This window comes from Schistocerca nitens, chromosome 5 (assembly GCF_023898315.1).
Source record: "Schistocerca nitens isolate TAMUIC-IGC-003100 chromosome 5, iqSchNite1.1, whole genome shotgun sequence".
Classification (NCBI taxonomy): Eukaryota; Metazoa; Arthropoda; class Insecta; order Orthoptera; family Acrididae; genus Schistocerca; species Schistocerca nitens.
This window is the reverse complement of record NC_064618.1, coordinates 147,736,664-147,764,449: the sequence shown is the minus strand read 5'-3', so window position 1 is coordinate 147,764,449 and position 27,786 is coordinate 147,736,664. Positions and strand designations below refer to the sequence as shown.

The 27,786-nt window shown below is 39.9% G+C and overlaps 1 protein-coding gene across 1 annotated transcript in view; it reads left to right on the top strand.

Moving 5' to 3' along the window:
- Positions 1-27,786, top strand: part of LOC126260314 (odorant receptor 43a-like) — an 81,806-nt gene that overhangs the window by 2,550 nt on the left and 51,470 nt on the right. Inside the window, exon 2 of the mRNA XM_049957639.1 lies at positions 13,151-13,201. Coding sequence (XP_049813596.1) covers positions 13,151-13,201 — 51 coding nt within the window. The remainder of the gene's footprint in view (positions 1-13,150; positions 13,202-27,786) is intronic.

Here is a 27,786-nt window from a genome sequence, read left to right as displayed (position 1 = left end):
TTGTTTGCCGATGACACTATAATTCTGTGAGAGGCAGCAAAGAACTTGGAAGAGCAGCTGACCGGAATGAATAGTGTTTTGAAAAGACTTTATAAGATGAACAACAAGAAAAGAAAAACAGCAGTAATGGAATGTAGTCTAATTAAATAGGGTGACACTGAGGGGATTACAGTAGGAAAAGACATATTAAAAGCAGTAGATGAATTTTGATATATGGGTGGCAAAATAACTGACCATGGCCAAAGTATACAGGATATAAAAAGCAGAATGTCAATAGCAAGAAAAGTATTTCTGTAAAAGCGGAATTTATTAATAACAATTTAATTGTAAGGAGGTCTCTTCTGAAGGTATTTGTCTGGAGTATAACTATGTACGGAAGTGAACGTGAACAATAAGCAATTCGAAATGAAATGAAAACTAAAACACCTGCAGTCATCTCTTTTGCATTTATTTACGCATTCCGCAGCTCGTGGTATTGCGGCAGCGTTCCCGCTTCCCGCGCACGGGGTCCCGGGTTCGATTCCCGGCGAGGTGAGGGATTTTCCATGCCTCGAGATTACTGGTTGTTGTTGTGTGGTCTTCATTCATCCTCATGACGGTCGGAGGAAGGCAATGGCAAACCACCTCCACTAGGACCTTACCCAGTACAGCGGTGCGGGTCTCCCGCATCGTCCCCTACGCTCCTCGGAGTATGGGAACTCATCATTATTTACGCAACTAGTTTCAATGTTTCATTAGACCAGTTTCAGGCCCCTTTACCAACTTAAATTTGGAGGAATACAATCTAGTGTGCAGTCATAACAGGTGCCAATATTAAATAACCAGTGTCCGTAAATCTCTGATTTGCATGAGACTATCATATCGTTCATCAACGGACGACTGCCAGGACAACATTCAACAAGAGCGTCCCAATCTACGTTGGTAAAGGAGCCTGAAGATTGTGTAATGGAACACCGAAACTGATTGCGTAAATAAATGAAATGCAAAAGAGGTGACTGCAGGTGTTTTAGTTTTCAATTCATACCGAACAGCTGAAGTCCGTGTCAACAACTACTACTAGGACGGACATACAAAGATAAGCAGTTCAGACGAGAAGAAAACAGAAGTTTTTGTAATGAAGTACTACATGATAATGCTGAAGTTTGGGTTGGTAGACCGAATAACTGAGGAGGAGGTACTGTAACGAATTAGGGTTCCGTAATAAGAAATGTATGGCACAACTCGACTAAAAGAAGGATCGGTTGATAGCACGTATCCTGAGACATCAAGGAATATTTAGTTCAGTAATGGATGGAAATGTAGGGGAAAAACGTGTAGAGGCAGTGCGAGGCAAGAACATAGTGACCAGCTACAAATGGATGTGGGTTGTAGTAGTTATGCAGAGATGAAGAGATGGCGTAAGAAATACTAGAGAGGCCTGCTGCGTCACTGGTCTTCCGCATGAAGATCACAACAGATGAAGATTTTGGTTTGCAGCCGCCACGTTGCTGTGTTCGCCTTAAAATCTCTGTGCTTGATCGAAATCATCATCGTCTGTATATATCGGCTCATACAATACATACAAGAATCGACTGACAAGAAACGCATTATTTTATTTCTCACCATAGTCTCCATTGAGTTTTTGACGAATTTGATTCAATCAGGCAACATTTCAATTAAATAAGGACAAAAAATTTAAAAATTGTTGCTTTGTGTAGTACTTGTTTACAGTACAAAAAATCCAGAATGAGATTTTCACTCTGCAGCGGAGTGTGCGCTGATATGAAACGGTAGGAGACGAGATACTGGCAGAAGTAAAGCTGTGAGTACCGGCCGTCAGTCGTGCTTCGGTAGCTCAGATGGTAGAGCACTGGCCCGCGAAAGGCAAAGGTCCCGAGTTCGAGTCTCGGTCGGGCACACAGTTTTAATCTGCCAGGAAGTTTCAGTACAAAAAATCTTTACATTCTTTTAAAATTCCTTCATTCTGTGCAATTTTTTGAAATCAGGAGGAAAAAAGAGCTAGGGAAACAGGATGAAAGGAGAACTATTCAGGGGCAAGGTGGTCTACTTTGGGGTAGGTCTTTTACAGCCGAGCAATGATCAGCCGTATTGCCTGTAGCATGAGAAACCTTTCTCGCCTCTGTTTAAAACCCTGTGCAGATGTTCGAGTATATAGTAGGACTATGTCACAGTTTCATGCTTTTCCAAATAGTCAATGAAAAAGAATGGATCTACGTGTCTTCTTCAGTCGCCTCACTTCTCCGTAGCCCTTCGAACTACAACTTCTCGAAATATGATTTGAAATATAGTTTGTATGGAGATTTCTGGCTGGAGTCACGGTTCACTCAGCTTCTACAAATGCATCACTCAGGATAATGTACACCCTTTTTCTGAGATAGCTAGAGTTTTGTATCTTACTAATCGTAACGTTGCACAGTGGGTCAGCTCGCTTCAGAACCTGGACAGAATAGAAAAAAAAAGGTGCGCGTTCCGACTTAAGTCCCGCGAAATCATGTGTGCCTGGTGAGTACTTGTCCAATGCTGCGCTGTCCTTCCAGTCCCGCCGGCCGCGGTGGCCGAACGGTTCTAGGCGCTACAGTATGGAACCGCGCGACCGCTACGGTCGCAGGTTCGAATTCTACCTCGGGCATGGATGTTTGTGATGTCCTTAGGTTAGTTAGGTTTAAGTAGTTCTAAGTTCTAGGGGACTGATGACCTCAGAAGTTAAGTCCCATAGTGCTCAGAGCCATTTGAACCATTTTTCAGATTATGATAAACACTTTGACATTCGGCTTTGACACTTGCTCAACTTTCATTTTTGTCCCACAGCATATAACCCTGTGGCCGCTGTGAAAACAATTACTGCTGTTTTCCTTTTACCTCTAGACGTCATGAAAGCTTGCTCTCTGTGCGTGCAGTGGTAATGTGCGCTTTGTGGTGCGTCTAACCACACACGTCTTTTCCCATTCACTTTCACGCCCACTTTATGGGACATGTTAATGAGCATTTAGAGCTTCACATACCACGATGAGTTTTTGTGTTGCAGAGCAGCACAGAGCTGTGTCTCAAGACCTATGTTTTTATATCTTGCTTGTCAGGAGGCAAGACATAACAACGTAAAACACAGTTTGTTGAAATTTTCCGGGTTTGCGCCCAAAATGTTTCTCTCGCCCTCAAGTTTCGGCGGCGTAGGCGACTATTTGGTAGAGCTGCCTCTGTTCTCGTCTACGCACCGCGGAGAGTTACATAAAGTGATAATTAGCAGCAAATCGTATAACAAGATGATCGAGCGAAATGGCGCAGTGGTTTGCATTCTGAACTCGCATTCGAGAGGACGACGGTTGAAACCAGCGTTCGGCCATCCTGATTTAGGTTTTCCGGGATTTCCCTAAATCGTTTAAGGCAAATGTCGGGATGGTTCGTTTGAAAGGGCACTGCCGATGAGACAGATGACCGCGCTGTTTGGTCCCCTCCCCCAAATCAACCAACCTTCCCAACCATATATACATATATATATATATATATATCAATCATGGACTGTGCGGCTGGTCCCGGCGGAGGTTCGAGTCCTCCCACGGGCATGGGTGTGTGTGTTTGTCCTTAGGATAATTTAGGTTAAGTAGTGTGTAAGCTTAGGGACTGATGACCTTAGCAGTTAACTCCCATAAGATTTCACACTCATTTGAACATTTTTTTATGTATATGCCTGTAGAATACCAAAATTCTTTAGGCAGGGTATGAAATGCATCTTATTTATTACTTTACGTAGACATTTAATAGAATGCAAAGTATGAAGGAAAGGGAATTTAAATATTTTGATACTTAAAAGTCATCATTGCTGCAACAGTTCATTCCAGTTCGGGTGGAGTACACTTGTATGAGAATTTCAATTTCTTTAAAATGGAGGCTGCACATGATGATTGTGAAACTGTTATCATTGATAATGGTGCACATGCAATGAAACAAAGATTTTATATAAATAATGAGAAAAATGTCCGAAAATGTTCCAATAGACAAAGAAGTGACTCTCAGGTCATCTGCAGGTCACCTATCTACTGGAACTGGATAAGGATTTGTGAAATGCGTATGCAAATATATATATGCCAGAATCTTACTTGCAATTCAGAATGCCATTTCAGCTCTGCTTCCTATAGCTAATAAAGCAGAGAATAATTACAGCTTCGAAGTATATAAAACTGAACATTTAAATTCAACTATTGTTTCTTATACTTTAGTAATAACTCTTAAATGGAATTTTAATTGTTTATTACATATTAGCAATTCTTAAAAACTGCCAAAATACATCCACTTCAGGATAAGGTAATATTCAGACAAGCACAATTGTAATAATTTTCAGGTTTTAGTTTAATTTTCGTTAAATACACAAATTTTTAGTTTTAGTATATTTTTTGATGGTAATTTTATACGTTTTGCTGTTCATTTCGCATTTTATAAAATACCTAGGCATTTTATAGGTTTCCTATGGAAAGTATCAAATTAAGATTGATTTAAACAACTTGCCTGGAAGTTCTGGGCATTCTCTGTACTGCCTATGTTTTCAGTATAGTTCTTTGATCTGACATTTTGCCAGTAACTTACACAGCAAAGTATTTCGATACTGACAAAAATGAAGTTGTCACCAGACCTGCACAGAACCCATGACGCCGGCCGCTGTGGACGAGCGGTTCTAGGCGCTTCAATCCGGAACCGCGCTGCTAGTATGGTTGCAGGTTCTAATCCTCCCTCGGGCGTGGATGTGTGTGATGTCCTTAGGTTAGTTAGGTTTAATTAGTTCTAAGTCTAGAGGACTCATGATGACCTCAGATGAGCCGGCCGAAGTGGCCGTGCGGTTCTAGGCGCTGCAGTCTGCACCCCCACTGGCAGCGCTACTTCTCTTCGAGATCTCATTGACTTGGGTTTCTCGGCAGTACTGTGAACACAGAGGTTTTATTTTTTATATTATTTTTTTTTAATTTCCTCCGCTGCTGCCTGCGATTTACACTCGTTTAACATACAGCGTATTTAGTTTAATGATACAGAAATTGTTCCTTTACTGTCGATGTTAAAAAGTTACGGTGCAATTCAGTACTGTCAGTTGAAACACTTTCGCTTTCTTTGCACAAAGACGTTACATTCTGCGTCCTGTCTTCTTGAAACCACTTAGCACGCCGCGGAAGCTGTGATACGCGCAGCATCAGACGTCTTTACCGCTTAAGGCACATCCGTGAGAACGTTCAGCTTCTATTAGAAGCATTCGTAACATCAGGTGCACGTTCTCGCACGTACAGACTTGACTTCGGTTCCGTTCTACATGCAGCAGCAGGGTGGGGTAGCGAGTTTATAGGCAGTCTTTGCAACCCCGCAGACTCTGTGCACTAAAAGGAAAGTGTCAGGCAGTAATTCTATGAATCTAATTTATATTAGTAACTGGTTTGGAAGTCTGTTATGAAACGTGAGAGCCCTAGCGACTCATCACCACTCATCACCATACGTTCACAAAAATAAATCTATTTCACATTTACCAAAATTTTATTCATATTTAAAAATCAACATGAAGTCTTACTGGATTTTTTTTTCATCTGTCTTCTGACTGGTTTGATACAGTCCGCCACGAATTCCTCTCCCGTGCTAACCTCTTCATCTCAGAGTAGCACTTGCAACTTACGTCCTCAATTATTTGCTGGATGTCTTCCAATCTGTCTTCCTTTACAGTTTTGGACTCTACAGCTCCCTCTAGTACCATACAAGTCATTCCCTCATGTCTTAACAGATGTCCTATCATTCTGTTCCTTCTCCTTATCAGTGTTTTCCATATGTTCCTTTCCCCTCAGATTCTACGCAGAACCTCCTCATTCCTTACCTTATCAGTCCACCGAATTTTCAACATTCATCTGTAGCACCACATCTAAAACGCTTTGATTCTCTTCTGTTCCGATTTTCCCATAGTCCATGTTTCACTACCATACAATGCTGTACTCCATATGTACATTCGAAGAAATTTCTTCCTCAAATTAAGGCCGATATTTGATATTAGTAGACTTCTCTTGGCCATAAATGCCCTTTTTTCCATTACTAGTCTGCTTTTGATGTCCTTCTAGCTCCGTCCATCATTGGTTATTTTACTGCCTAGGTAGCAGAATTCCTTAACTTCACTGACTTCGTGACCATCAATCATGATGTTAAGTTTCTCGCTGTTCTCATTTCTACTACTTCTCATTAGCTTCGTCTTTCTCCGATTTACTCTCAAACCATACTGTGTACTCAATAGACTGTTCATTCCGTTCAGCAGATCATTTAATTCTTCTTCACTTTCACTCAGGATAGCAATGTCATCAGCGAATCGTATCATTGATATCCTTTCACCTTGTATTTTAATTCCACTCCTGAACCTTTCTTTTATTTCCATCATTGCTTCCTCGATGTACAGATTGGACAGTAGAGGCGAAAGGTTACATCCTTGTCTTACACCCTTTTTAATACGAGCACTTCGTTCTTGGGCGTCCACTCTTATTATTCCCTCTTGGCTGTTGTACATATTGCATATGACCCGTCTCTCCCTGTAGCACACCCGTACTTTTTTCAGAATTTCGAACACCTTGCTCCATTTTACATTGTAGAACACTTTTTCCAGGTCGACAAATTCTATCAAAGCGTGTCTTGATTTTTCTTTAGTCTTGCTTCCATTATCAACCGAAACGTCACAGTTGCCTCTCTCGTGCCTTTACCTTTCCTAAAGCCAAACTGATCGTCATCTAGCGCATCCTCAATTTTATTTTCCATTCTTCTATATATTAATATAAACTGTTACTCTTGCCAGCCGGAGTAGCCGAGCGGTTCTAGGCGCTACAGTCTGGAAATGCGTGACCGCTACGGTCGCAGGTGCGAATCCTGTCTCGGGCATGGATGTGTGTGATGTCCTTAGGGTAGTTAGGTTTAAGTAGTTCTAAGTTCTAGGGGACTGATGACCACATTAGTTAAGTCCCATAGTGCTCAGGGCCACTGTTACACGTAAAATAAAATTACAGAAAACTGAAATAAAAAACCGGAAATAATTAAGTGGGACTTTGAGTGAAATGGTTTGGAAGACTGAAGGAATAAAAAAAAGTTTCTCATGTGGCCAACTGGCACCTTCAAATTAGCAAGAGAAATAACAAGCTGTACTCTGCACTCTAGGAGCAAAAATGAAGTTAAATGCGAACCGCTCAAAGTACAGACTCTGAAATATACGCAACAACTCATGATATCTGCGTTTCTGCAAAAGGACGAAAGCCGGGAAGCGAATTCATAAAGAATACTCTGCCCACCGTTCTAAGTCGAACACCTAGCCGAAAACAGTTGGGGGCCCGACAGCATACGTGTTGCAAATGTGACGACAGGAATGTGCCTTGAAACTTCACACTGAGAGAAACGCTGATAAAATCTCTGCAGTGGAGTACAAATATGTGTATAACAATTTACCTGGTTAGTACCGACTGTGAACGATCTTTTACTGTGCAACTTGCTGGTCAGTATAATGCGTGACGTCGGTTGGGCTTTTCCCATTTGTTCAGATACGCAATTCAGAATTTGCGACACGGATTAAAAGAAAACAGGCCCTTCGTAAATAACTGATGGGTGCCGGTACTGCAAAAGTATTAACTCTCAGTGGCATGGATTGTCTAATTACTGAATTAATAGAAGGAGTCCAGTCATGCACTTTTTTAAATTGTTGCTAATAACAACAACCTTGAGAAACTGAATATAAATAAAAGTTACACAGGAACAAACCATCAATATACAAGTGAAAGTGTTAAATTACTATTTTCGATACTTGTGAGTGGGTCACTAGGTACTGAAAAACGTAACGAAAAATGTTGTCTCCGTGGATCACGCTGGAACCTATATTCACTGGCGCTACAGAAATAATTCCATTGGCCATGCTGTTCGAGGGAGTACTAATCAACATGCAAAGGAATTACTGCTATACACTTGGCACTGTAACGAATAGTCACGTGGAAACATGTATACAAAGATTCACTTATTCTTAGACAAAGTTCAGTCACGAATCGACAAGAGTAGCGCGCTATGAAAAAGTGCAAGAGTCATCGTGAGGGCCCTAAAATCACATGATGCTTGATCGAGCTACATACTCTTCAGTTTCTACACAAGTAAACCACCAAAACGGAGCTGTTCTGATCAAAACCAATCTCCAGAGTTGGAACTTAACACCAGCGTCCGCCAGAGACAAACATCTGCATCCAAACAGAAAACAGAATAACCAAAAACTTTGCTTAACCATTCTTCTCTAGTTCCCATGAACAAAAGAGTGCACTTAGACTAGTACTGACCAATAAGAGGTCGTAGCCTTCTTGTGAGCCAATGACATGATAGGAAACTACTGTCCCAATTCCTCTTACTAAAAGAAAATTCTAAATAACGATCAAGCATCTGTATAAATAAAAAAAAGGCGAGCTTAGTGATAAACGCTATGTCGCGGAGTTCCTCTGGCAATACAATTTCAAATTACTGCCACGTCGACTTCGCAAACAAGAAGAATGTGTCTTTGAGATGGCAACCATCTAGCCGAGGTGACAGACTGATGCATCCCCTGGAAATGAAATATAATTGTGCTCAAGAATTCCTCACTTCAGAAAATTAGAAACGTAACCAATATGTCCTCGAGAAAGAAGGATAGGGACTGCCTTTCGGAAAGTGAGAATGGAAGTCATCTACAGACAGTGGTTGTCTTAGACGCTCAGTCGCCTCCCCCATGGCGTATGGCACGACGGCACACTGGTGTCTCTCTCGCTGGAAAAATGCGACTACTTGACGGAACCAGTAATCACTCAGAAAATACAAAATTGCTCGCACACTACCTCTACACCGAGCGCATTAATTACTAGAAGAAAATGGGATATGAGAGGTGCTAACTACGTCCCTTTTGAATTTATTTCCGATACTCTTTTGAAGTTTCTACATACATTAATTTCGTCAGTGCTGGAAATCAGTATCTCATGAAATCAGTCATCAGATGCGTTTCACTGCCTCAGAGACTAGTAAAAAATGCACAGGGTATGTTTCACTCAATAAAAGGTAGTGAGGCATGCCCAAGCAATTTTTATATACTGTCATCTGGGTTTTCATGGCACTGGGAATGAAGTTGTTGGGAATGGGAGTGCGGACAGGCAACATCACTTATTCTTTATTACACATTGCTTATTTGAAAAATCTAGTAATTCATCCCTATACGACAATCACATTTTCATACACATATAGTTCTGTTGTATGTTTGTGTGTGTGTGTGTGCGTGTGTGTGTGTGTGTGTGTGTGTGTGTGTGTGAAACGTCAATCACAATGTCAAAGAAAAAAACAGTATGTAATCCTCATTCATTCCCTAAATGTTACAATTTTGTATTTATTTGATCTCTTGAACATTCACTCATTGATCATCATCATAATCTTACTGATGTCATAATTCATACATTTTTTATTGTGGCGGTATCAAGATATTTTTTTACTTTAGAAATATAGAGAAAGGAAACATTCTAGAGCTCGAGAAAAACTCTTTCAAACTTTAACTTTACAACTTGTTCTTCAATAACCATACACACATCCAATCACACATTAAGAATTCCAGAGAATTCATTCAGTTACTCATGCCAAATAAAATTTATATTGTACATCCACACTAACAATATTCAGTTACACCGCATGCAACTAAAAAAATCAGACTATTGTTTAAAGTAGTAATGAAGTAAGTATCAAGAATGTAATACATGCAATTTAGCTTCACATTCATGAAACTCTACATGGAACAGTATGGTATCTTTTTAAATAACAAGAAAAGAGGTAAAATGTTGACAGATTCATACGAGTATCAGAACAAAACCTTAGAATCTAGTTCTTAAATAAATGGTGAACTAATAAACAATAATTTATTATACAGCTACCACAATCTAACGAAAAGTAGATCTGTAGAAGAATATATACACACCAAACATGTATTGCAGAAAGTAAAACATTAGTAACTTGCAGTAGTTATGTTTTCAAAATGGAAAGTGTGATGGTATTCCTAATTCTACGACTGGTGTACAAACTTAACAAAATTCGTTTTATGACATGCACACTCATGACCTTTTTAAATCAAATCACATACATTTCTTCCTCGTTTTCTTGTGTATCCTGAGGTTCCGTTCAGTCAGATGCACACGATTATAAGTTTGTGGAGCTCAGTTCTGGCGGAGCTAGAACTATCGTTGTTCCTGTATCGTTGCCGAAGCGCCAAGAGTTCAGATTTGGCTAGTTTTTCACCAGGGAGGCGAGCAAGGATCCTGACACAAGAATGGCAGCAGCAATCACATGACAGTCGCCAACTGATAATGGCCAAAGAGCACTCAGCTGAAGGCCCATGAATTTTAAACCACTTGACTTGGCTGGAAGCACAAGAGAATTTTATCAGTTTGTATCACCGCGAGACCATGCCTTCGTACATGTCTTCCCTGTTGATGCTACATCACATCTTACAAACAAACTTGAAAACACAAACGGCAAAAATCCTATATATTAAGTCCGTTAAATGTGTTTTATTAGGCATTAACCGAGATCACTGATGTGCGTACATGTCACTCAATGAAATAAGCTGTTAAAAAAGTTTCGCATCATAATTACTGTTGGGTTTTTATAACTGAATCTTAATATTAATTCACCTATAATTCATTAAAATGAGGGCTGTTGCAGGCTAGTCTTATTAATGAAACACTTGCTTGACCTGATAGCACTAGAACAGAAATGTGGCAACATAATAAGAAATAACCAATCAGATTTATAAGCATATGTTACAAAACTTTAATTTGGTAACAGTTTCATACAGTAAGCTTGATGTCCTATATCAAATAAAATGAAATCTGAATAACTTTGCTGTTTACTGACAGTCTATGATATTTCCATATGAGTGAATGAACATAGATATGCAGACACTCGTTTGTCTGTTCTAGTTCTCCATATATAGCGACTGCTAAGTTAGAATATAGTCTTCAGAATGGAGCTCATTAGAACTGTGCCCTGTAGAGTAACTGCAGGAACTGAACTGAGCTGGTTACGGGCACTGAGTTCAGTCATCTGACTAAGGCCGGAACTCTCTGTGAGTGTCCGTGGCTCGTTGTCTTTTCTGTCTGTCAGCAGAAGGGTTTCAATCTCCGCCAGTACTGGGGGGAAACGAATTAATCCCTGTTTGACAGGGCTCTCTTTGGCAACTGTATTGGCAGACGACTACGACGCACTGATCGGCGTGGCATTGAAGCAGAATGTCGTCCCGAGTAGGGGACGCCATCTAGAAGGCGGCTGTTTGGAGAGGTGACTGGCGTGTGGTTGTTTCTGTTCAGTGACAGCCTCTCACGGTACCTGTCAGGTACTGCTTGAGCCTGGTACACAACAATTATACACGAGTATGCGGAGATCTTACTTACGAGAGGCTCCACGCTCTTTTCAGGCTCAAGTACCATGTCGTACTGTTGCACCTTCACATCATAGTCGAAAGTCATCAAAAAATACGTCATATAGTAATTGTATTTCCTTTCTTTGCATAGTACTGGTTTTCCATTTGAGCTCCTGATATTCATATAGCTGCTTCTTTACTTTCCAAAAGTCTCTTTAATTTTCCTGTAGGCGGTATCTATTTTTCCCTGGTGAAACATGCTCCTATATCCTTACATTTGTCCTCTAGCCATTGCTGCTCGACCATTCCTGTCAATCTCATTTCTTAGACACTTGTATTCGCTTTCGCCTCCTTCACTTGCTGCATTTTTATCAGTTTAATTCTATACCTCTTGTGTTATCCAAGGATTTCTTCCAGGCCTTGTCATTTTACCTATCTGATTCTCTGCTGCCTTACTATTTCATATCTTAAAGCTACCAATTCCTCTTCTGCTATAGCCTGTCCCCGATGTTATTCAATCTGTACACTCAGCTAGCAGAAAAGGAAACAAAAAAGTCATTGAAGTATGAATTAAAGTCCAGGGAGAAGAACTAAAAACTTTGGGGTTTGCCTATGACACTGTAATTTCCGTCAGAGACAGCAAAAAACTTGGAAAAGCGGTTAAACGGAGTGGGCAATGTACTGAAAGGAGGATATAAGATGAATATCAACAAAAACAAGACAATTATAATGAAATGTAGTCAAATTAAATCAGATAAAGCTGGGGGAATTATACTAGGGAACGAGACACTTAAAGTAGCAGATAAGTTTTACTATTTGGGCCGCAAAATAACTAATAATGGCCTAAGTAGAGAAGATATAAAATATAGACTTATAATGGAAAGAAAATCGTTTCTGAAGGAGAGAAATCTGTAGACATCTAATATAGGCTTAAGTATTAAGAAAGATTTTCGAAGATATTTGTCTGAAGTGTAGCCATTTTCTCTAAAAAATGTGCCTCCGGGACACATTTTTTGATGACTAAATAGGATGGACCTTCCATTACGTGCCATAATCGTGTCTGATGAAATGGATTTTGCCTGAAACTAATACGCAAATAAACATATAAAAATATTTGAAAGTTAATCAGTTGTCATTGTGTTGTTTCTTACATTTCCATAGTTCCAACACTGTGTTAAATTCCTATTGTTCTACAATTTCAGTTTTTTGTAAAAAAATTGAGTGGTGTGTGTGTGTGTGTGTGTGTGTGTGTGTGTGTGTGTGTGTGTATGTGTATGTGTGTGTGTGTGTGTGGAGGGGGGGGGCAGAGCAGGTGGGAGGAGGAAGAGGATATAAGATACGCTGCTTCCCTAGGATGCCAACTACATTTTTCATGGAATGTCTTATAATGTACCTACTTTTAAAAGATATCTTGCTGCTCTCTCTGGTATGTAATGAATATTGATAGTACGATATATTAATATCCTTGTTTACAGCAAACCCTACACCTGATTTCTTCCATGCTATGCTCTTCTGTAAAAAAAGTGTTTTAAACTACAGTTATTACGTTTGAAGTATAATGAATAGCGATCCATCACAAATGATGTAAGTTAATTTTCTTATGCGACCTGTTTAGTGAGGAACATCAAATATTATAGGTGATAGAAGTAGAGACTAATTCGAATAATACATTTCATATAAGAAGTTTAGAGTTTTATTGGTTACAGAGCTGCAGCTGGTTATAGACGTAAGTTTTCATTTCGCGTGTTGGTACTCCAGTTCGCACGGACTTATTTATACCTGCGTTTTCAGTCCTGTTGTGCATGTTCGGTTTGTTTCTTTTTCTGTTGTAATTACATACAATGTTCACACGTCCTACAGTTCAACTACACCTGGGATCATACGTTTTCGTACACAGCACGAGATATGGAAGGGAAGTTACATCTCCATACTCATCGAGAGACCCATGTTGTCACCGCTCATTTCTTTCCCGTTTCCGTCAACTGTGGTGCTATTTTTAACTGTTTGGCATGTGTGTGAGTGCGTACCTGAGCGCGGGCCAAAGCGCGCGCGCCTATGTGTTTCTCTCTCTCTCTCTCTCTCTCTGTGTGTGTGTGTGTGTGTGTGTGTGTGTGTTTTTGTGTGTGCGTACGTGTGTGTTTGAGAGAGAGAGAGGGGAGGGAGAGGTGTTTGAGAAGCAGATGTCTTTGGATAATCCAATATGTTTGATACACTATTTTTCCATCGAGGAAGTATCTTTGTATAGTTCATAAAGTGTTGTAAACAGTATTTTGCTGCATAGTATTATGTATTCGTTCGAAACTTTAGTTCCTTGTATTTTTTTTTGTATGTGGTAGATCGCCCATGTAAGATTTGGAAGAGACTACGCTAAACGTTTAGTGTGTACTGTCACTTTTTAAGACTCTGAGGTGCTCAATCAGAACCTTTTTAAATACGTTTGGTTTACTTACCTCTTTATGCAAGTTAGTGTACAATTTTACTCTATAGAAGGAAACGGAGTTTTACGTTCATTCTTTCCTGATGGATGTTAAGTTCCGTGTGGCTCTTCTTCCAGGGTTATCGACAGAAAAGAACTGTTTGTGCAGTAACTGACAAGAACTGCTTGTGTGTATAACTTAACTCTTGACTCTTGACCTAGTTAAAATCCCAGTGTTTTGAACAAATCGTTATAAAGAATCAGATTATTATTTTTAGTTGTTATTCTTACTGTCCTATACTGTAGCTTTAAAACTGTCTTCTGTGTTTGTTCCCCATAAAAAGATTCTGTAGCTAAGAAATTGTTGTAAGTTCGAGTGGTACTCAACTAAAAACACTGGCTGTTACACAGATGAATTTAATGACATGATAATGTCTATTACGGTACCTACGTCTGTGTGCGTGGTTAGGGTTGCTGCAGGTAAACGACGTCCTGTCCACAAACACGTAAGGGACCCATGCAGGCTCAACATTTATAGCGATTCTGAGCATTACGCAATAATATTGAGCACCTGAGAGCGGTATTGACTATTTTAGCTTTAAAACTACTGTAGATTGCTCAGTATATTGAGGAATATATTGTACTGTGTAAGGGTCATCTCGCTCAGTACACAGCCGTTCGTGGCGAGACTTCGTGACTTCCGATCCTGTTAGCAACTGATTCTCGGGGGCTTGTTTACTGCCCAAGCGACATAAGCCGCCGCTTGGGGCGCCATTTAAGATTTTTAATAATGACGTTGAGAGGCACCCACATGCCTTGCTCATACTGTGGCATCAAGCAGTCAGGCCTGCAAAATGAGTGGTCTGCCAAGCGAGTGGATTCATTCTTATTTATCGAGTAACATGAACTCTCGTACTCACAATTAAGTTACAAATTACCCTCCTGTATGAATATTACGCAACGGAAACGCACATCTGACTATCAGTAATTTACAGAACTCTGACTGTTCACTACGCACTGGCAATACCACATTTTCTTTCTTATTTAACGGCTTTGATCAACACGTGGCCATCGCACTGAATATGAACGGCGCACACATTATAAATTCTGGATATCATGACAACATACAATTCGAAGGAAAAGGCCACCAATCTTTTTCTTTTCACTATCTTATTTATTCCGATAAATTCTATAACCTAAACACACAAATTCCATAACCTACAACAATAACACATTAGAAATTCCGCCCAGTGGGCATGGCTTTACATTGGTGATTCTCTATCTTATGGTCTCGTAATTATTTAATGCTACAGTGCACTTTCTGGATAGAATGGTGGATGTTTTGCTATATCTCACACTTCGACTCTCACAACCATCATCACGAAACTTTCCTCCAGACCGAGCGGTACAAAAGGAACATGCATAACCCACTACCTCTGAAACTACCTTGCTACTCTCCCATGCAAACCACACATACTTAAATTACATGACATACACCACACCGCAACATGGAATACAACATAAGGAATAGTCAGAACATTACAGTCACATCACTTTCAACTTTCCCACTTCAATTAGTATTCATCCCAGTTTCACACGACACTGCCCCACTTCGTAACTTTTCTTTCCTACTACGAACTCTGGACGATATACGCACGTCTTCCTGTGCAATGCAAGCCAAGTGGCGTTGCTGGATAGACGGCTGACTCACCTTGCTTCTCTCTCAGAGTATTATAGTTTAAATCAAGCGTCACACGGAAACATAACACGCAAAGTAATATTAAGAACATATTCATCACACACGCGAGTCCTCAACTGATACCATGGACGAGTACTTCTCTTCATCCTTTGTCTCATACACAGATTGAGACTCACACAGTACTCACCACGTGGAAGTACTCGTCTCTAATTTCAAGTCCTGCACACGCCATTTCTTAAATATTTCCAACTTATAGTACACACGCTAGTAATTCAGCTTAACTTAAGCACTTGGAAGTATTTCAACCTATTGCTACACGTGGTTTCATTGTGACCGTTGGTCACTTCCGAAGATTACTACGATCCCCTTAATATTACCTGCCTGACATTTAATTCTCCCCACAAAAGTTCCTGAAATAGAGAAATTACTATTCTGAACTGCTCTTAAGTATTTCACATGCATACCATGTCTCCACTCTTTTGTCCTTACGGAGCATGCCTAAGACAGGTCTTACCAACAATAGATCCAGCGGCAGAGTGCTGAAACATGGCCGTTCTTCAGGTCCTCTCGCACCTCTGCCGAAGTGGGGGAGCACCTTGCTACCGTATTGGTCAGCCACATTTCAGGCGCTCAAAGCTCAGGTAAATTTCATCTCTTTGGTCCCACCAAAGGTGACCAAAGGGTCGTCTCAAAGATGATAATATATTCACATTCACTATCTGCAGTTAGCAGACGACCATACATTCATTCATTTCACAGATCTCACGAAACTGGATGTAGGGATTTATTTTGTAGGAGTGCACATGTGATCAGTTAAATAAATAAATTGTCATTCTTTCCTACACTGGTATCCGGCTTCGCTGTATTAATTGAAATTGAGTTATTTTTACAAAAAATGTGTTGTTCTGACAAGAATAATGAAGTATGTTGTACCTATTTTGAATGTCGGGCAGTACTGTACCCTTTCAACGTATAAGAATTATAGCAGAGGCCGTGTGTGGTGCCAAGCTGAGAGGGGCGCCAGGTGCGACCAACTGCAAACTTTACACACAGTTTGCATCACTTTTAGTAGCGCAAATTTAATATGGGTAAAAATGTGCGAGGGAAAAGGGGAGAGGTGGGGAGCCAAACGACAAATCGGTTATGTGGAAAAATGTTCACGAAAACGTGAAACGAAAGCCGCAACAACGGGAGGAGGCTCTGGTCGGAAATGCCACGATGCAATACGATTAAATATTTTTTTCTATTTTTGGTCTGGTTAAAAATGAAAGCTTAAATTTCTGCGAGAGAAGCGATCTACAGTGACATTTATATATTTACTGGTCACAAATATTTCGCTATTTATTTCCAAATATGTTGCGATTTCCGAGCTTGTGGTTAGGCAGGAACCTAAGGGCACAGCTTAAATTACTGCTGCGAGGGAAACGGTGCAAAACTGGTTGGTCGGAAGTGCCACGAAACCTGTGGAACCTACAAAAGGATCGGAAACGCTCTGTCGGAGAATCCAATTTTTTCTTGGCCTTGCACATTTGCGCAGTATGTTGATACAATAAATACTGAGCGTTTAAGGATGCTAAAATTTCTACAGTAAACTCAGCTAAAAGTGCATAGTGGGAGAGGGAATCATAAACTTCAGGAGGGTGACGAAAGCGTATCATTCACACCGCCTTCCGTGAACTGTAAGCTTGGCAAACTGTTGTAGCCCGCAGGATTGGCGTTGTTAGAAGTGATAGTGTCATGACTTGGCGTTAGGTGCCGTATGGGTGAAACACAAGCATAAGCGTGAATTACAGTTGCCAACAGTCAACAAGGACAAGGTGACCAGGGCTTTACTCGTAAAGCTGGTTTGTCAAAGCCACAGCAATAATGCTGCTACTCTTCGCCAGTATCGTCACATTGAAGGAATACGGAGAGCCCTCTTCCTGCATCACGGTTGAGGAACGTGATTGAGAACTTCGAATTAACAGGCGATTGGCCAACGGCCAACTGCGCCACTAATTGTTGAAAAAGTTACTGTTGCCATGGCTGAGGGTGCTCGACGTAATGTGCTGTGCACGAGCCGTGTCATGACAGGTGAACATTCCGTTGTCCATTGTTCGAAAAGAGCTGCGAACAATAATGAAACTTTAACCGTACAACCTCCGTGGATACAGATGCTCGTCACATTCAGCAACTTTTGTCATCTGGAATGTACATATGGTACGTAAGTAACAAGTGTTACTCTTACGTGTGGGAATTAAAATGTGTTTCAATGGTTTATTCCTTATTTCCCTTCCGCATGTCCATACAAAAGTTTGGACCAAGTCTCATTGTCCTATTATCACTCGTTTTGCATGGGGGCCATCTCAAGTTGCAAAAATTTAAGTATAATATATATAATGAAAATGGATAAAATATGTAAGAAAACGTAATATAAGAAAATATTTTATTAAATATTTAATATATAACGAAAATTTCAACTGAATTACACAGTTGCCTATTAAATGATCTTAATATGCGGTTAACCGTATCAGAAACGCGAAGACTGCATTAAGAAGGTACGTTTTACGTTACTTTATTACTTGTTTTGGAAGTATACACTGCACTAATAAAAGAAAATTATTTCGGTCCCATCTATTTACTTAAATGTCCATCTTCACTGAAATTACTAACGTATCTTACCTTACCTTTCACTAGGTAGCGCAGAAAACAACCAGGCACTTCTACAAATTCTCTAAATTCATAAAATTTCACTAATCAGAAATAATGTTTCTGTTGGAGAAAAATGATCTAAAAACAACCAGGCACCTCTACAAATTCTCTAAAGTCATAGAATTTCACTGATCAGAACTAATGTTTCTGTTGGAGAAAAATGATCTCTCCACATTACAGCACATTAATGGTGCAGACGTTAGCGGATGAAATATTTCTGTAGAGATGTCCATTGGAACGTCTTCTTCTTCCCCTCTGAGAATATTTGCGATAGTAGCAGGAGTCGAGTAAACTGGATTTCTTGCCAAAACATTGTCAAACGTATTCATTACCCTCCATATCACCTCTAATGTCAGATTCTATTCCACACTCTGAACAATTTCTAACGATTTTTGCAAGGTCAGTCAGGTAGATTCTAATTCCTTGACGTTGCTGGCAAGATATTGAAATTGCTATGAATAAACGCCAGAGCATTTTCGATTTTTATGCTCTGGGATATAATTTTGTGCCTCTCTTACTGAAACTGAAGATTCTCTGGGAAATTAAATAAACACTCGTTTCCTGGCTAGAAAATATTCATTACTAAAACCAACAGCTTTATGTATCATATAGGACACGCTCAGTCGACAATGTTAGGTTCGTCAGGAGCTTTCTATAGAGCGACGCACGATAGAGAATTTTGGGAAACATTGTGTTGATCATGAAACTATTTTATTTACTTCTGCGTAGCTGCTGCGCACCCCGGCGATACGTCGCAGTGCATGGAATAGTCAGGTGAAAGCACTATAAGACTGTCATTTACAAAGCGAATTACTGATTCATACGTTCCAACACTTTACAGGAAATCAGTAACAGCTTCGAGGGTTCTTCTCCGTCGAGTTTGCTAACAATGAGACTGCCTATGAAATGTCCACATACTTCAGTTCTTTTGTCGGCTATCTCTATGCTGTGGTAATTTATATAGCGCCGCACACTTTTCAGAACTTCCTAGCAACAAAAATCTAAATAATATTTCTTTAATATCGATTCATTAGGAATCTGTTGCGTGTAGTATTTTGTACAATAGAATATTGGTAGCAACCATAGCCCCCCGCCGAGCACATATGGAAAAATTCATTGTAGAGTTCGGGGTAGTTTAGATCAGCATCAATAACATCTGATTCTTGGACGATTACTCTGCTGTGTTCTATGTGTGTGTTACCGAATTTGTCACTTAATACCAGATTTGCCTACTGTACTCTCGATCTGGACAAGCTCTCTGTCAGTAGTGCAAGCAACGTCCATCTTAAACCAGTATCTTAATTGAGATGATAATTTTGATGCTACAAGGGACATCTTGAACACAAACAGTCATGAACTCTTAAGAAATACTACATGCCAAATTTTTCCTTGTGCGCTCACTCCCTATTTCTGAAATGGTTAGTCTTCGACTTTTGTGGTATGTCGCATTCGAATATGTACCTAAGGGGCGGCCTACAGAGAGTCCAAAAAAATGAACAATAGAAATGCGATAAAATGAAATTTTTTATGCCACAAAATTACAATATGTTAAAATGTGTAGTTATCACCTATGTAAAAATACGTAATGGGAAAACAACATACATCAACGTAGGCAGCGTAATTCTTGAACGGTTACATTTTACACGTGCTAAGAGTGAGGGAAAGGAAATATAATTACATAAAAATCCGGGCTCGAAATGTCACTGACATTATTAACATTTACTGTAATTATGAACCACCTCTTTTTCGCTGTGACATAATAGGGCTTGTGGGAAAGCTTGATACGAGAGCATTGGAGACTTTATTTCTTGACACCATTAAAAAAAAAGTCTATTGAAGGAATTTAGGTACCTCAGTCGAAGGAGGTAAAAACACCTTGATTCAGACGGCTAGTTTCACCTACAAGATGCTTTGTCTCGGTGAAATTTCAGATTTATATTCTCCAAATCAAATGTAGTAGTTTCATAAACACGGCGACAACATTCTATTCTGCTTTTGCTTAGGTCTTTTTGTTCAAATGTTTAAATGGAGTGAAAACAAGACTCCCCAGAAATTACGCAATGGATTTTGCTCCGTATTTTGATTGCCAAACGTCGAGTGGGAAATGGACAAATAGGGTAATAAACTAACCAGCGTGAGCTCTAGTTTTGCAAAAAAATATTGAACTGGCTGAAACTAGCCACAGTGATTAAAAAAAATAATTGGTGTTTCGAAGGAATAGAACACAATAAAGTTTTGTCCGAATTATCATGGCCAAAAGAGGGTTGGGAAATGGACAATTAGTATCAAATTGTCCAGCATGAAGTCCAGTTCTGCAAAAACAGATTTAATTGCTTGAATAATATTTCACTAACAGCTGCTGCTAGCTATGTAAATGAAGTGTCATAAAATATCAAACCATAGATTAAACCGAAACTTCTGTGATTTTTGTGAAATGATTTGTCAAAAAGTAAGACATGATATAAGTTGGAGAATCATTTGTCGCGTCTTTGATTGACGCTTGAAATCATGTACAGCAAATCAGATGCCGATTGAGAATTTAAAGTTCAATGTTGAACTTCGAATTTTAAAGTGTTGGAGTATATTTTTCTGGTGGAATTTTCTACTTATAGGTCCCCTTACGTCACTAAAGTATGAGTATCTCAACTGCTGTACATTATTTCGCGTCATTCAAAGGGTTGTCAAGTGTTTCTATTATCTATTTTGTTTCTGAATTTCAGAGAAATCATTTTAGAAAACATTTGACCGGCTTTTCAAAAATTTTTATTGTAGAAGCTTTAGTTTTTTATATTTGTTGCTCTGCTATCCTCATGTCAACGGGGTTCAATCGACGTATTATGAACATGTCTGGAATGTTAATAGAACCGACAATCTGCGAGAGCTAATTGTGTTGTGATTCACTCAATGCTGTATAAAATTGGCCATCACCGTAATCTGAAATTTTACAGAAGGTAATTTGAATTATAAAATATGTTGTAACTATGGTATATGGGTTAATGCCGTCACCAGTTACCATTACTAAAGAAGCTGGCTCACATGATGGTGGAAGTGACATACTGTGTGTCTCCAGAGATGGAATTGTCTTTATGTTTTAAGTAATCGTATGATGGCAACACTGATGGGATTCAAGCATATGTTTCTATTTTTGCTGTAAGTTAACAAAAGAAACAAACATTTTGTAAAGTATTTCTTTGCTACTCGAACCACAGTATTACCTCAGACATCAAATGAAGCCGTGGCTTTGTAATTCTGGCCAAAACACGTCTACAAGCATAAGTACATCCATGGAAGTTATGGATCTGGGTGTCCACTAATGTCCCCCCCCCCCCTCTCGCACCCCCCTCACATACACACACATGTGAACAGCAGTGTCATACAGCAGTTTGATGATCAAGGGTATGTTATGACGCAGCTATTCTGGACTCCACAATAACCGGATTTAGATATTACTGAGGCCTTAACGACATGTGAAATACAAAACGATTAAGATATTCTGATCCAGTTAGTGACTGTGAAAAGATGAAACCGTGTTTTCAACTTCATCTCCTACTACGCGCAATTTTCGACCATGTCTTCAGAATCATAGGGTAATGGAAATCATTACAAAGGCACGTTTCTTTCATAACACGAGAAACAAAATAAGGCGTTTACATTTCCTGGATGGAAACTGGTATAAACTCACTCACTATCCTGTTATGTTATTGAATTGTTAGTATTTTGTCCAGCTTCCGTTTTTCCTAATTACTTCAAAAATTCTCTTCGGCATTGATTTCGTTATAGTTTGTAGTTCTTGCAGTGAAATTGCCCCCTACTCTTCTCGTATCGCTCTTTTCAGCTCACATAGGCCTAAAATTGCCTCCCATTGCGATAAACACGCCCTCCCAGGCTACGTGCAGGAGAGTGCAAGCCATCAATGTCTTTATCTTAAAACTACTTTTTTTTGTGCGGAAACCTGGACAGATACATTATCTTGCTGAAACATTATACTTTTGTCCCCAAGATTCTCATACATTCTTATCCATTCTCGCTCTATCACCGCAGTGCACATAGAGTTCATTCTACTGTTCACCCAAGCAATGTGTGATTTACGTTTGGTGCAGCACGCTGCGCAGATCATAACTCTTCCACCAGAAACATTTCTGCTCGATCTTACCTGCTGCTCTATTCTCAGATCCGCCAATCATGTTGAAACTCATCCATACCATCTAAATTAAACTTCTTCTCATCACCGAAGATTGATTTATCCCATTCTCAAAGCTATGACATGATTTTCAGCAAACTCCAATTCAGCCTGTTTAGTTTTGGATGTAAGAACAGCTTTCTGCAATCGTTTCTTGAATGCAAGATGTTTTCATTTGACAAAATTTGTCGTACACGTCTGACAGTTACTGGCAGCTGTAAATCAGCAGCAACTGAAAATAATAACGGTTTGTGGTCCTTGTTTTACGCAAAAGTAAAAGTAACCATTATGATGCCTCAGATAATTTTCTACTTAGCCCGTATTTTCCATTCTGTCCGTTTGGTGCACGAATCTAACGAAATTAGGAATCACTATACTTGAACGGTTCCACTTTTTGGCGGTTTGGCAGTTACAGAGTTCCAGTTCCTTCTACGCACGCATTTTTGCTTTTTCATCATACGATAACACCGTTTTCCTCGTGGCTGTGTCACAATCGAGGTTCCTGTACACAATACGCACCGTCACTAATGGTGTCTCTCTCCTATCTGCAGGAAGGCACGTACAGACACAATAACACCACACAGAGCCGAGTGCCTTAATACGGAGTTCCACCCTCTGCCAGCTGAATCGTCGATATCTTGTTGTGTACTGCATTAAAGACATTAAACGCAACACCATTTGAATGCATCTGTTGGTATACTGGATCTCAGACTGTTGCATATACATTGTGCTCAACTGTTCCAACCGACAATATTAAATTTCCTGCAAACATCCATGCCATTATACTGATTTCCATTACTATAGTCGAGTAGATCAGGAGTGACGATAGATGACGCTGAAAAAGGGTGTCACAGCTCTACATAAATATGAGTCGATAACAGACTCAATTAGATATTATATATTTTGATAAAGACACAAAAATCCATTAATAATAACGCTTGCACGGTCGAAGAAGGTAGAAAGGTACGGAAATAGGTGTCAAAAATGTCCGGATAAAGTATAGTTTTTACTCGACCGGGAGAAAAACGCTTGTCAATCAGGACAAACCACACACGTAAGTAATCAGAGAACACAAAATGAAAAAATAAAACGCGTAATTCAGGGCGAGCGACAGGGATAATGCCTATTGATGTCATATGGCAGATCACCTTAGTGGCTGCCAGGAGGTGCGATCCTTACTACGGATTTCCATCCTAATACTGGGTGATCTGACTGTTGCTATTAGCAGGCATCCATATCGTTGATAGTTTCTCCGACTAACTGCCGATCATTTATCGACTTTCTGTTGCTTGTAGCAATCAGTTAACTGCGTCAACATGGTGCCTATACTGTACTAGCCACGGAAACACGTCTTTCGGGCAGAAGAATTAGAGTCACAGTGAGGCAGTTGTGAAAGTTATTTAAACATTAACTCGAGAGGTGTCCTGTCTCAGACTGTGCGACAATTTTGAAAGTTGCTCTCCAAGGTCAGTTCCAGAGGAACAGTTGAATACACCCCCCCTCATACCACCACCACCACCAATACCACCGTTGCCGCGCGGAGTGGCCGTGCGGTTTGAGGCGCCATGTCACGGATTGCGCGGCCCCTCCCGCCGGAGGTTCGAGTCTTCCCGCGGGCTTGGATGTGTGTGTTGTTCTTAGCATAAGTTAGTTTAAGTAGTGTGTAAGTCTAGGGACCGATGACCTAAGCAGTTTCGTCCCTTAGGAATTCACACACGCTTGAACATTTGAACCACCATCACTCCCCGCTCTCCTTAAATTGCCAACCCTACAGTGCTACTCTCGGTTGCATTTTCACCTTCTGTGTTTGTTGTTGACACGCTTTGGAATCGCCTAGAGCACACCCACGAACTGCGTATCTGTTTTCTTCAGCATAGTGCAAAATGTGTTTGAAGGAATTTGTTGACTTTAACGATCCTAAGTTTGATGAAACTGTTAGATGGTGAATGGAGGAAGATGTCAGTGATAAAGATCAAGAAATAGACGAGAACGACGACAATTTTGCAACAGCCAGTGATCAAAACTCCGCTAGCGAACAAGAGGATGATTCAGAGGCAGAAATTCAGGACAATGCTGATGAGCATCTTCCTGTTTCGCCAATAAAATGCTTAGTGTTAGGTAAAATCAAACCCATTCTGCCTGATGGTAAAGAGAAACGTAGATCCCAGGACTGAAATTCAATTTTGCAGACTTTCGTTTTGCACCTGTCGAGTGCAATTTTGTTCGCATGTATAAAGCCTGGAATTTGTGTGAAAATACAGGGTGATTCACGAAGATACGCTAATATTTTAATATGTTATTCTATCTACAAGTAAAACTAAAGAAAAAAGTCCACACAAACATAGGTCCGCAAACGTTTAGTTACGGAGTTACGGCTAATAAAAGATTTTGCCTGAAATCTAGCAACTTCGTTAATATGAAGCGAACGCAAAACTGTACGAGGCTAAAATGAAGCACTATTCCTATTTACTTTGTTGTTATTGGTCTGCCGAATCTACTAAAACGTGTCCCAGATGTGTATCTGCAGTAGTTTTGCAGAACATTCAGAGAAGCAAAGATTATTATACAAGCAAATTTGTTTACTTTCCATTAAGAATATAGAAATGTTTGTGTCATTGTTGGCAACCGTTAGTGAGTTGTTTCAGTCATTTCACAACCTTTATACAAGTTAGTTTTCTGTATAGTTCAGTGAAAGAACATAATAACAACAGTGTATTTAAGTGAAACCACATAGTAACTGTTTTAGTTTGTAGATTATTTATGAAATAGGGATGCCTTTCAAATTTACGACAGAGGAATATGCCGATATGGTGTTTATTTAAGGCAAATGTGATGGTAACAACTTCTGTTCAAAACTTTGTGCAATTATCTGAAATTTAAAAAACAAATTGGGCCAAGTAGTTAACAAATTAAAAATTTTACGAAATCTCGTCTTTGCTTCTTTGGATTCTCTGGAAAACTACTGCAGATACACGTCTGGGACATATTTTATTACATTTACCTGATCAATAACAACCAAATAAATGGAAATCGTACTTTACTTTAACCTCATACAGTTTTGCGATGCCTTCATATTAGCGAAATGACTAAATTTCAGGGAAAAACTTTTATTAGCCGTAACTCCGTAACTAAACATTTGCGGACCTATATTTATATGAACTTTTTCCTTTAGTTTTGCTTGTAGAATAACATATTAAAATATTTTCATATCTTCGTGAATCACCCTGTATACTTGCTACAGAGATTATACAATTTTTCACTGTATAATATGTAGTTCTTTAACAGTCCATTTATGTGTAATGTTTGGAAAAACACTGAGAAGTATTTAATTTTGTGTGATGAAAAGTAAAATACTGCTGGCTTTATTTAGTGCAATAAAATCATCAAAGAGTATTTAAACAACACATAATGAATTATAAAAATAAATTTATGTAATTAAAATTTTCAAATGACTTATTCCTTAAATCTCGGTTTAAACATAGGGGTCCCAGAGACCACATTTCGCATGTTATTGAGTTAAGAGTTAAAATGCTGTGTTCCGAAGAAAACCAATGACAGCACAGAGGACTCTGCTTTTCGTAGCCAATCGAACTTTGTCCACTTGCACAGCTTTTGGCAGGCTGTTTGGTTACGTTAGATTGATTTCTTCTAACGGCCAGAACCGCTCCTCTGCCGCCTCTGCGGTGTATTCATATACCGAACGCAATTCAAACTCACCACAAAGGGCTCCCTTACAAAGGAAAACGCCATGTTGGTAAAAATTTCTAACTTCTGAATTAACTGCAGTTACCAATAGTGACAATTATTGACAATACCTCTATACCAGAACAGTATTACTGTTTGGTACCGAGCGAGGTGGTGCATTGGTTAGCACAGTGGACTCGCATTCGGCAGAGACGAAGGTTCAAACCCGCGTCTGGCCATCCTGATTTAGGTTTTCCGTGACTTCCCTAAATCGCTTCAGCAAAATGGCGGGATGGCTCCTTTGAAAGGGCATGGCCGACTTCCTTTCCCATCCTTCCCTAACACAATAGGACCAATGACCTCGTTGTTGGGCCCCCTTCGCCGAATCAGCCAGCTACAACACCCTCACTGGCATTGTAGGGAGAAGGAAGTGCTTCTCTGGGCAGTATCACTAACCTGGTGTCTTGCTGCTTCGGTAAGTCCCTCGTAGCACAGAAGTAGCGCTCAGTCGCCAGGTTCCATGTAGGTGGTGATCCCGCTCAATTGGAGTGTTTAGGGATACCAGTTGTTAATTGTCAACAACGTTTGTACTATACTTGTTTTAATACAGAGATTGCTTTGTCACTCACGTCACAGAATCAGCATTTACAATATGGCGGCTCTGGACTACGCCATTATATTCGACCCTTTACACACATTAATCCCGTTTTCTGACTTTACATAATGATAGACCCTGCCCACGACACAAGGCGTTCTTATAACTAATAACTTCACTTTATATCTTGTTTAACATCCGAAATATGCACACGCGACCGTTCTTTTAGAGCTGCCCCGGTTACTCGACCGCGCGTTATGAGTGGCTCCTCGCGACTAACTCGTCCTGTCTTCCCGAAGGACAAGAGAGACCACCCCACCTTTCTCCTTCAGCCAATAAGGACTCTTTTCTCGTTCCATATATATATCCAAACTTTCAGCCAATGGGCGTTCAGATCGCTGTTGCTAGGAGGATCTGACGTCACGTTTGCGGACATTGTGACGAAAGTTTGTCTCGGAACACTGTCTCAGATTGTAAGATACTACTCCCGAATAGTTGGATCTTGTCCCTACTAAAGCCGTCGGCGCACGGACCGTGCTGTCGAACGTTAACGTTGAGCGTGCCAAGTTCAACGTGCTGCTGAACGCTTAGGAACGATGCGACTTGTGCATACGGTAGGTGGGTCCCAACGTGGTATACGCGATCGCAACGCACTCCAGCGGCAGTTTGAGGGATGTTTCTAGTTCGTAAATCACACTGTTTACTCAACGGGCGCGCGTAAAATTCCCACGTTAGCTCTATTAAAACGCACATTTCCTCTATCGTCCACGAAAAGGAAAGTGCCATGTCCAATCAATAAGAACACAGGCTTATAAAAGTTCCATTACAAACAGTGCGGTACAAATTTAGAATACTTCTCCGAATAAGATAAACATTATTTCATCATTCCCACATTTTAGTAAAACCCCGAGGTCAGTCTTACTTGATCACTGTTCCTACCCAGCAGCAGAATCTCTGCAACATGTGAATTACGAAGCGTAAAAGAAAAAGGAGCAAAATATCTTTATACAAGTAGCGCAAGCTGTCCTGTATATTAAGCCAATCCAACAAAGTCACCCCTCATAAAAAGGTGAACTTATATTTACATAACATCAAATATTGCAGCATATTCTTATATTAAACTAATAAT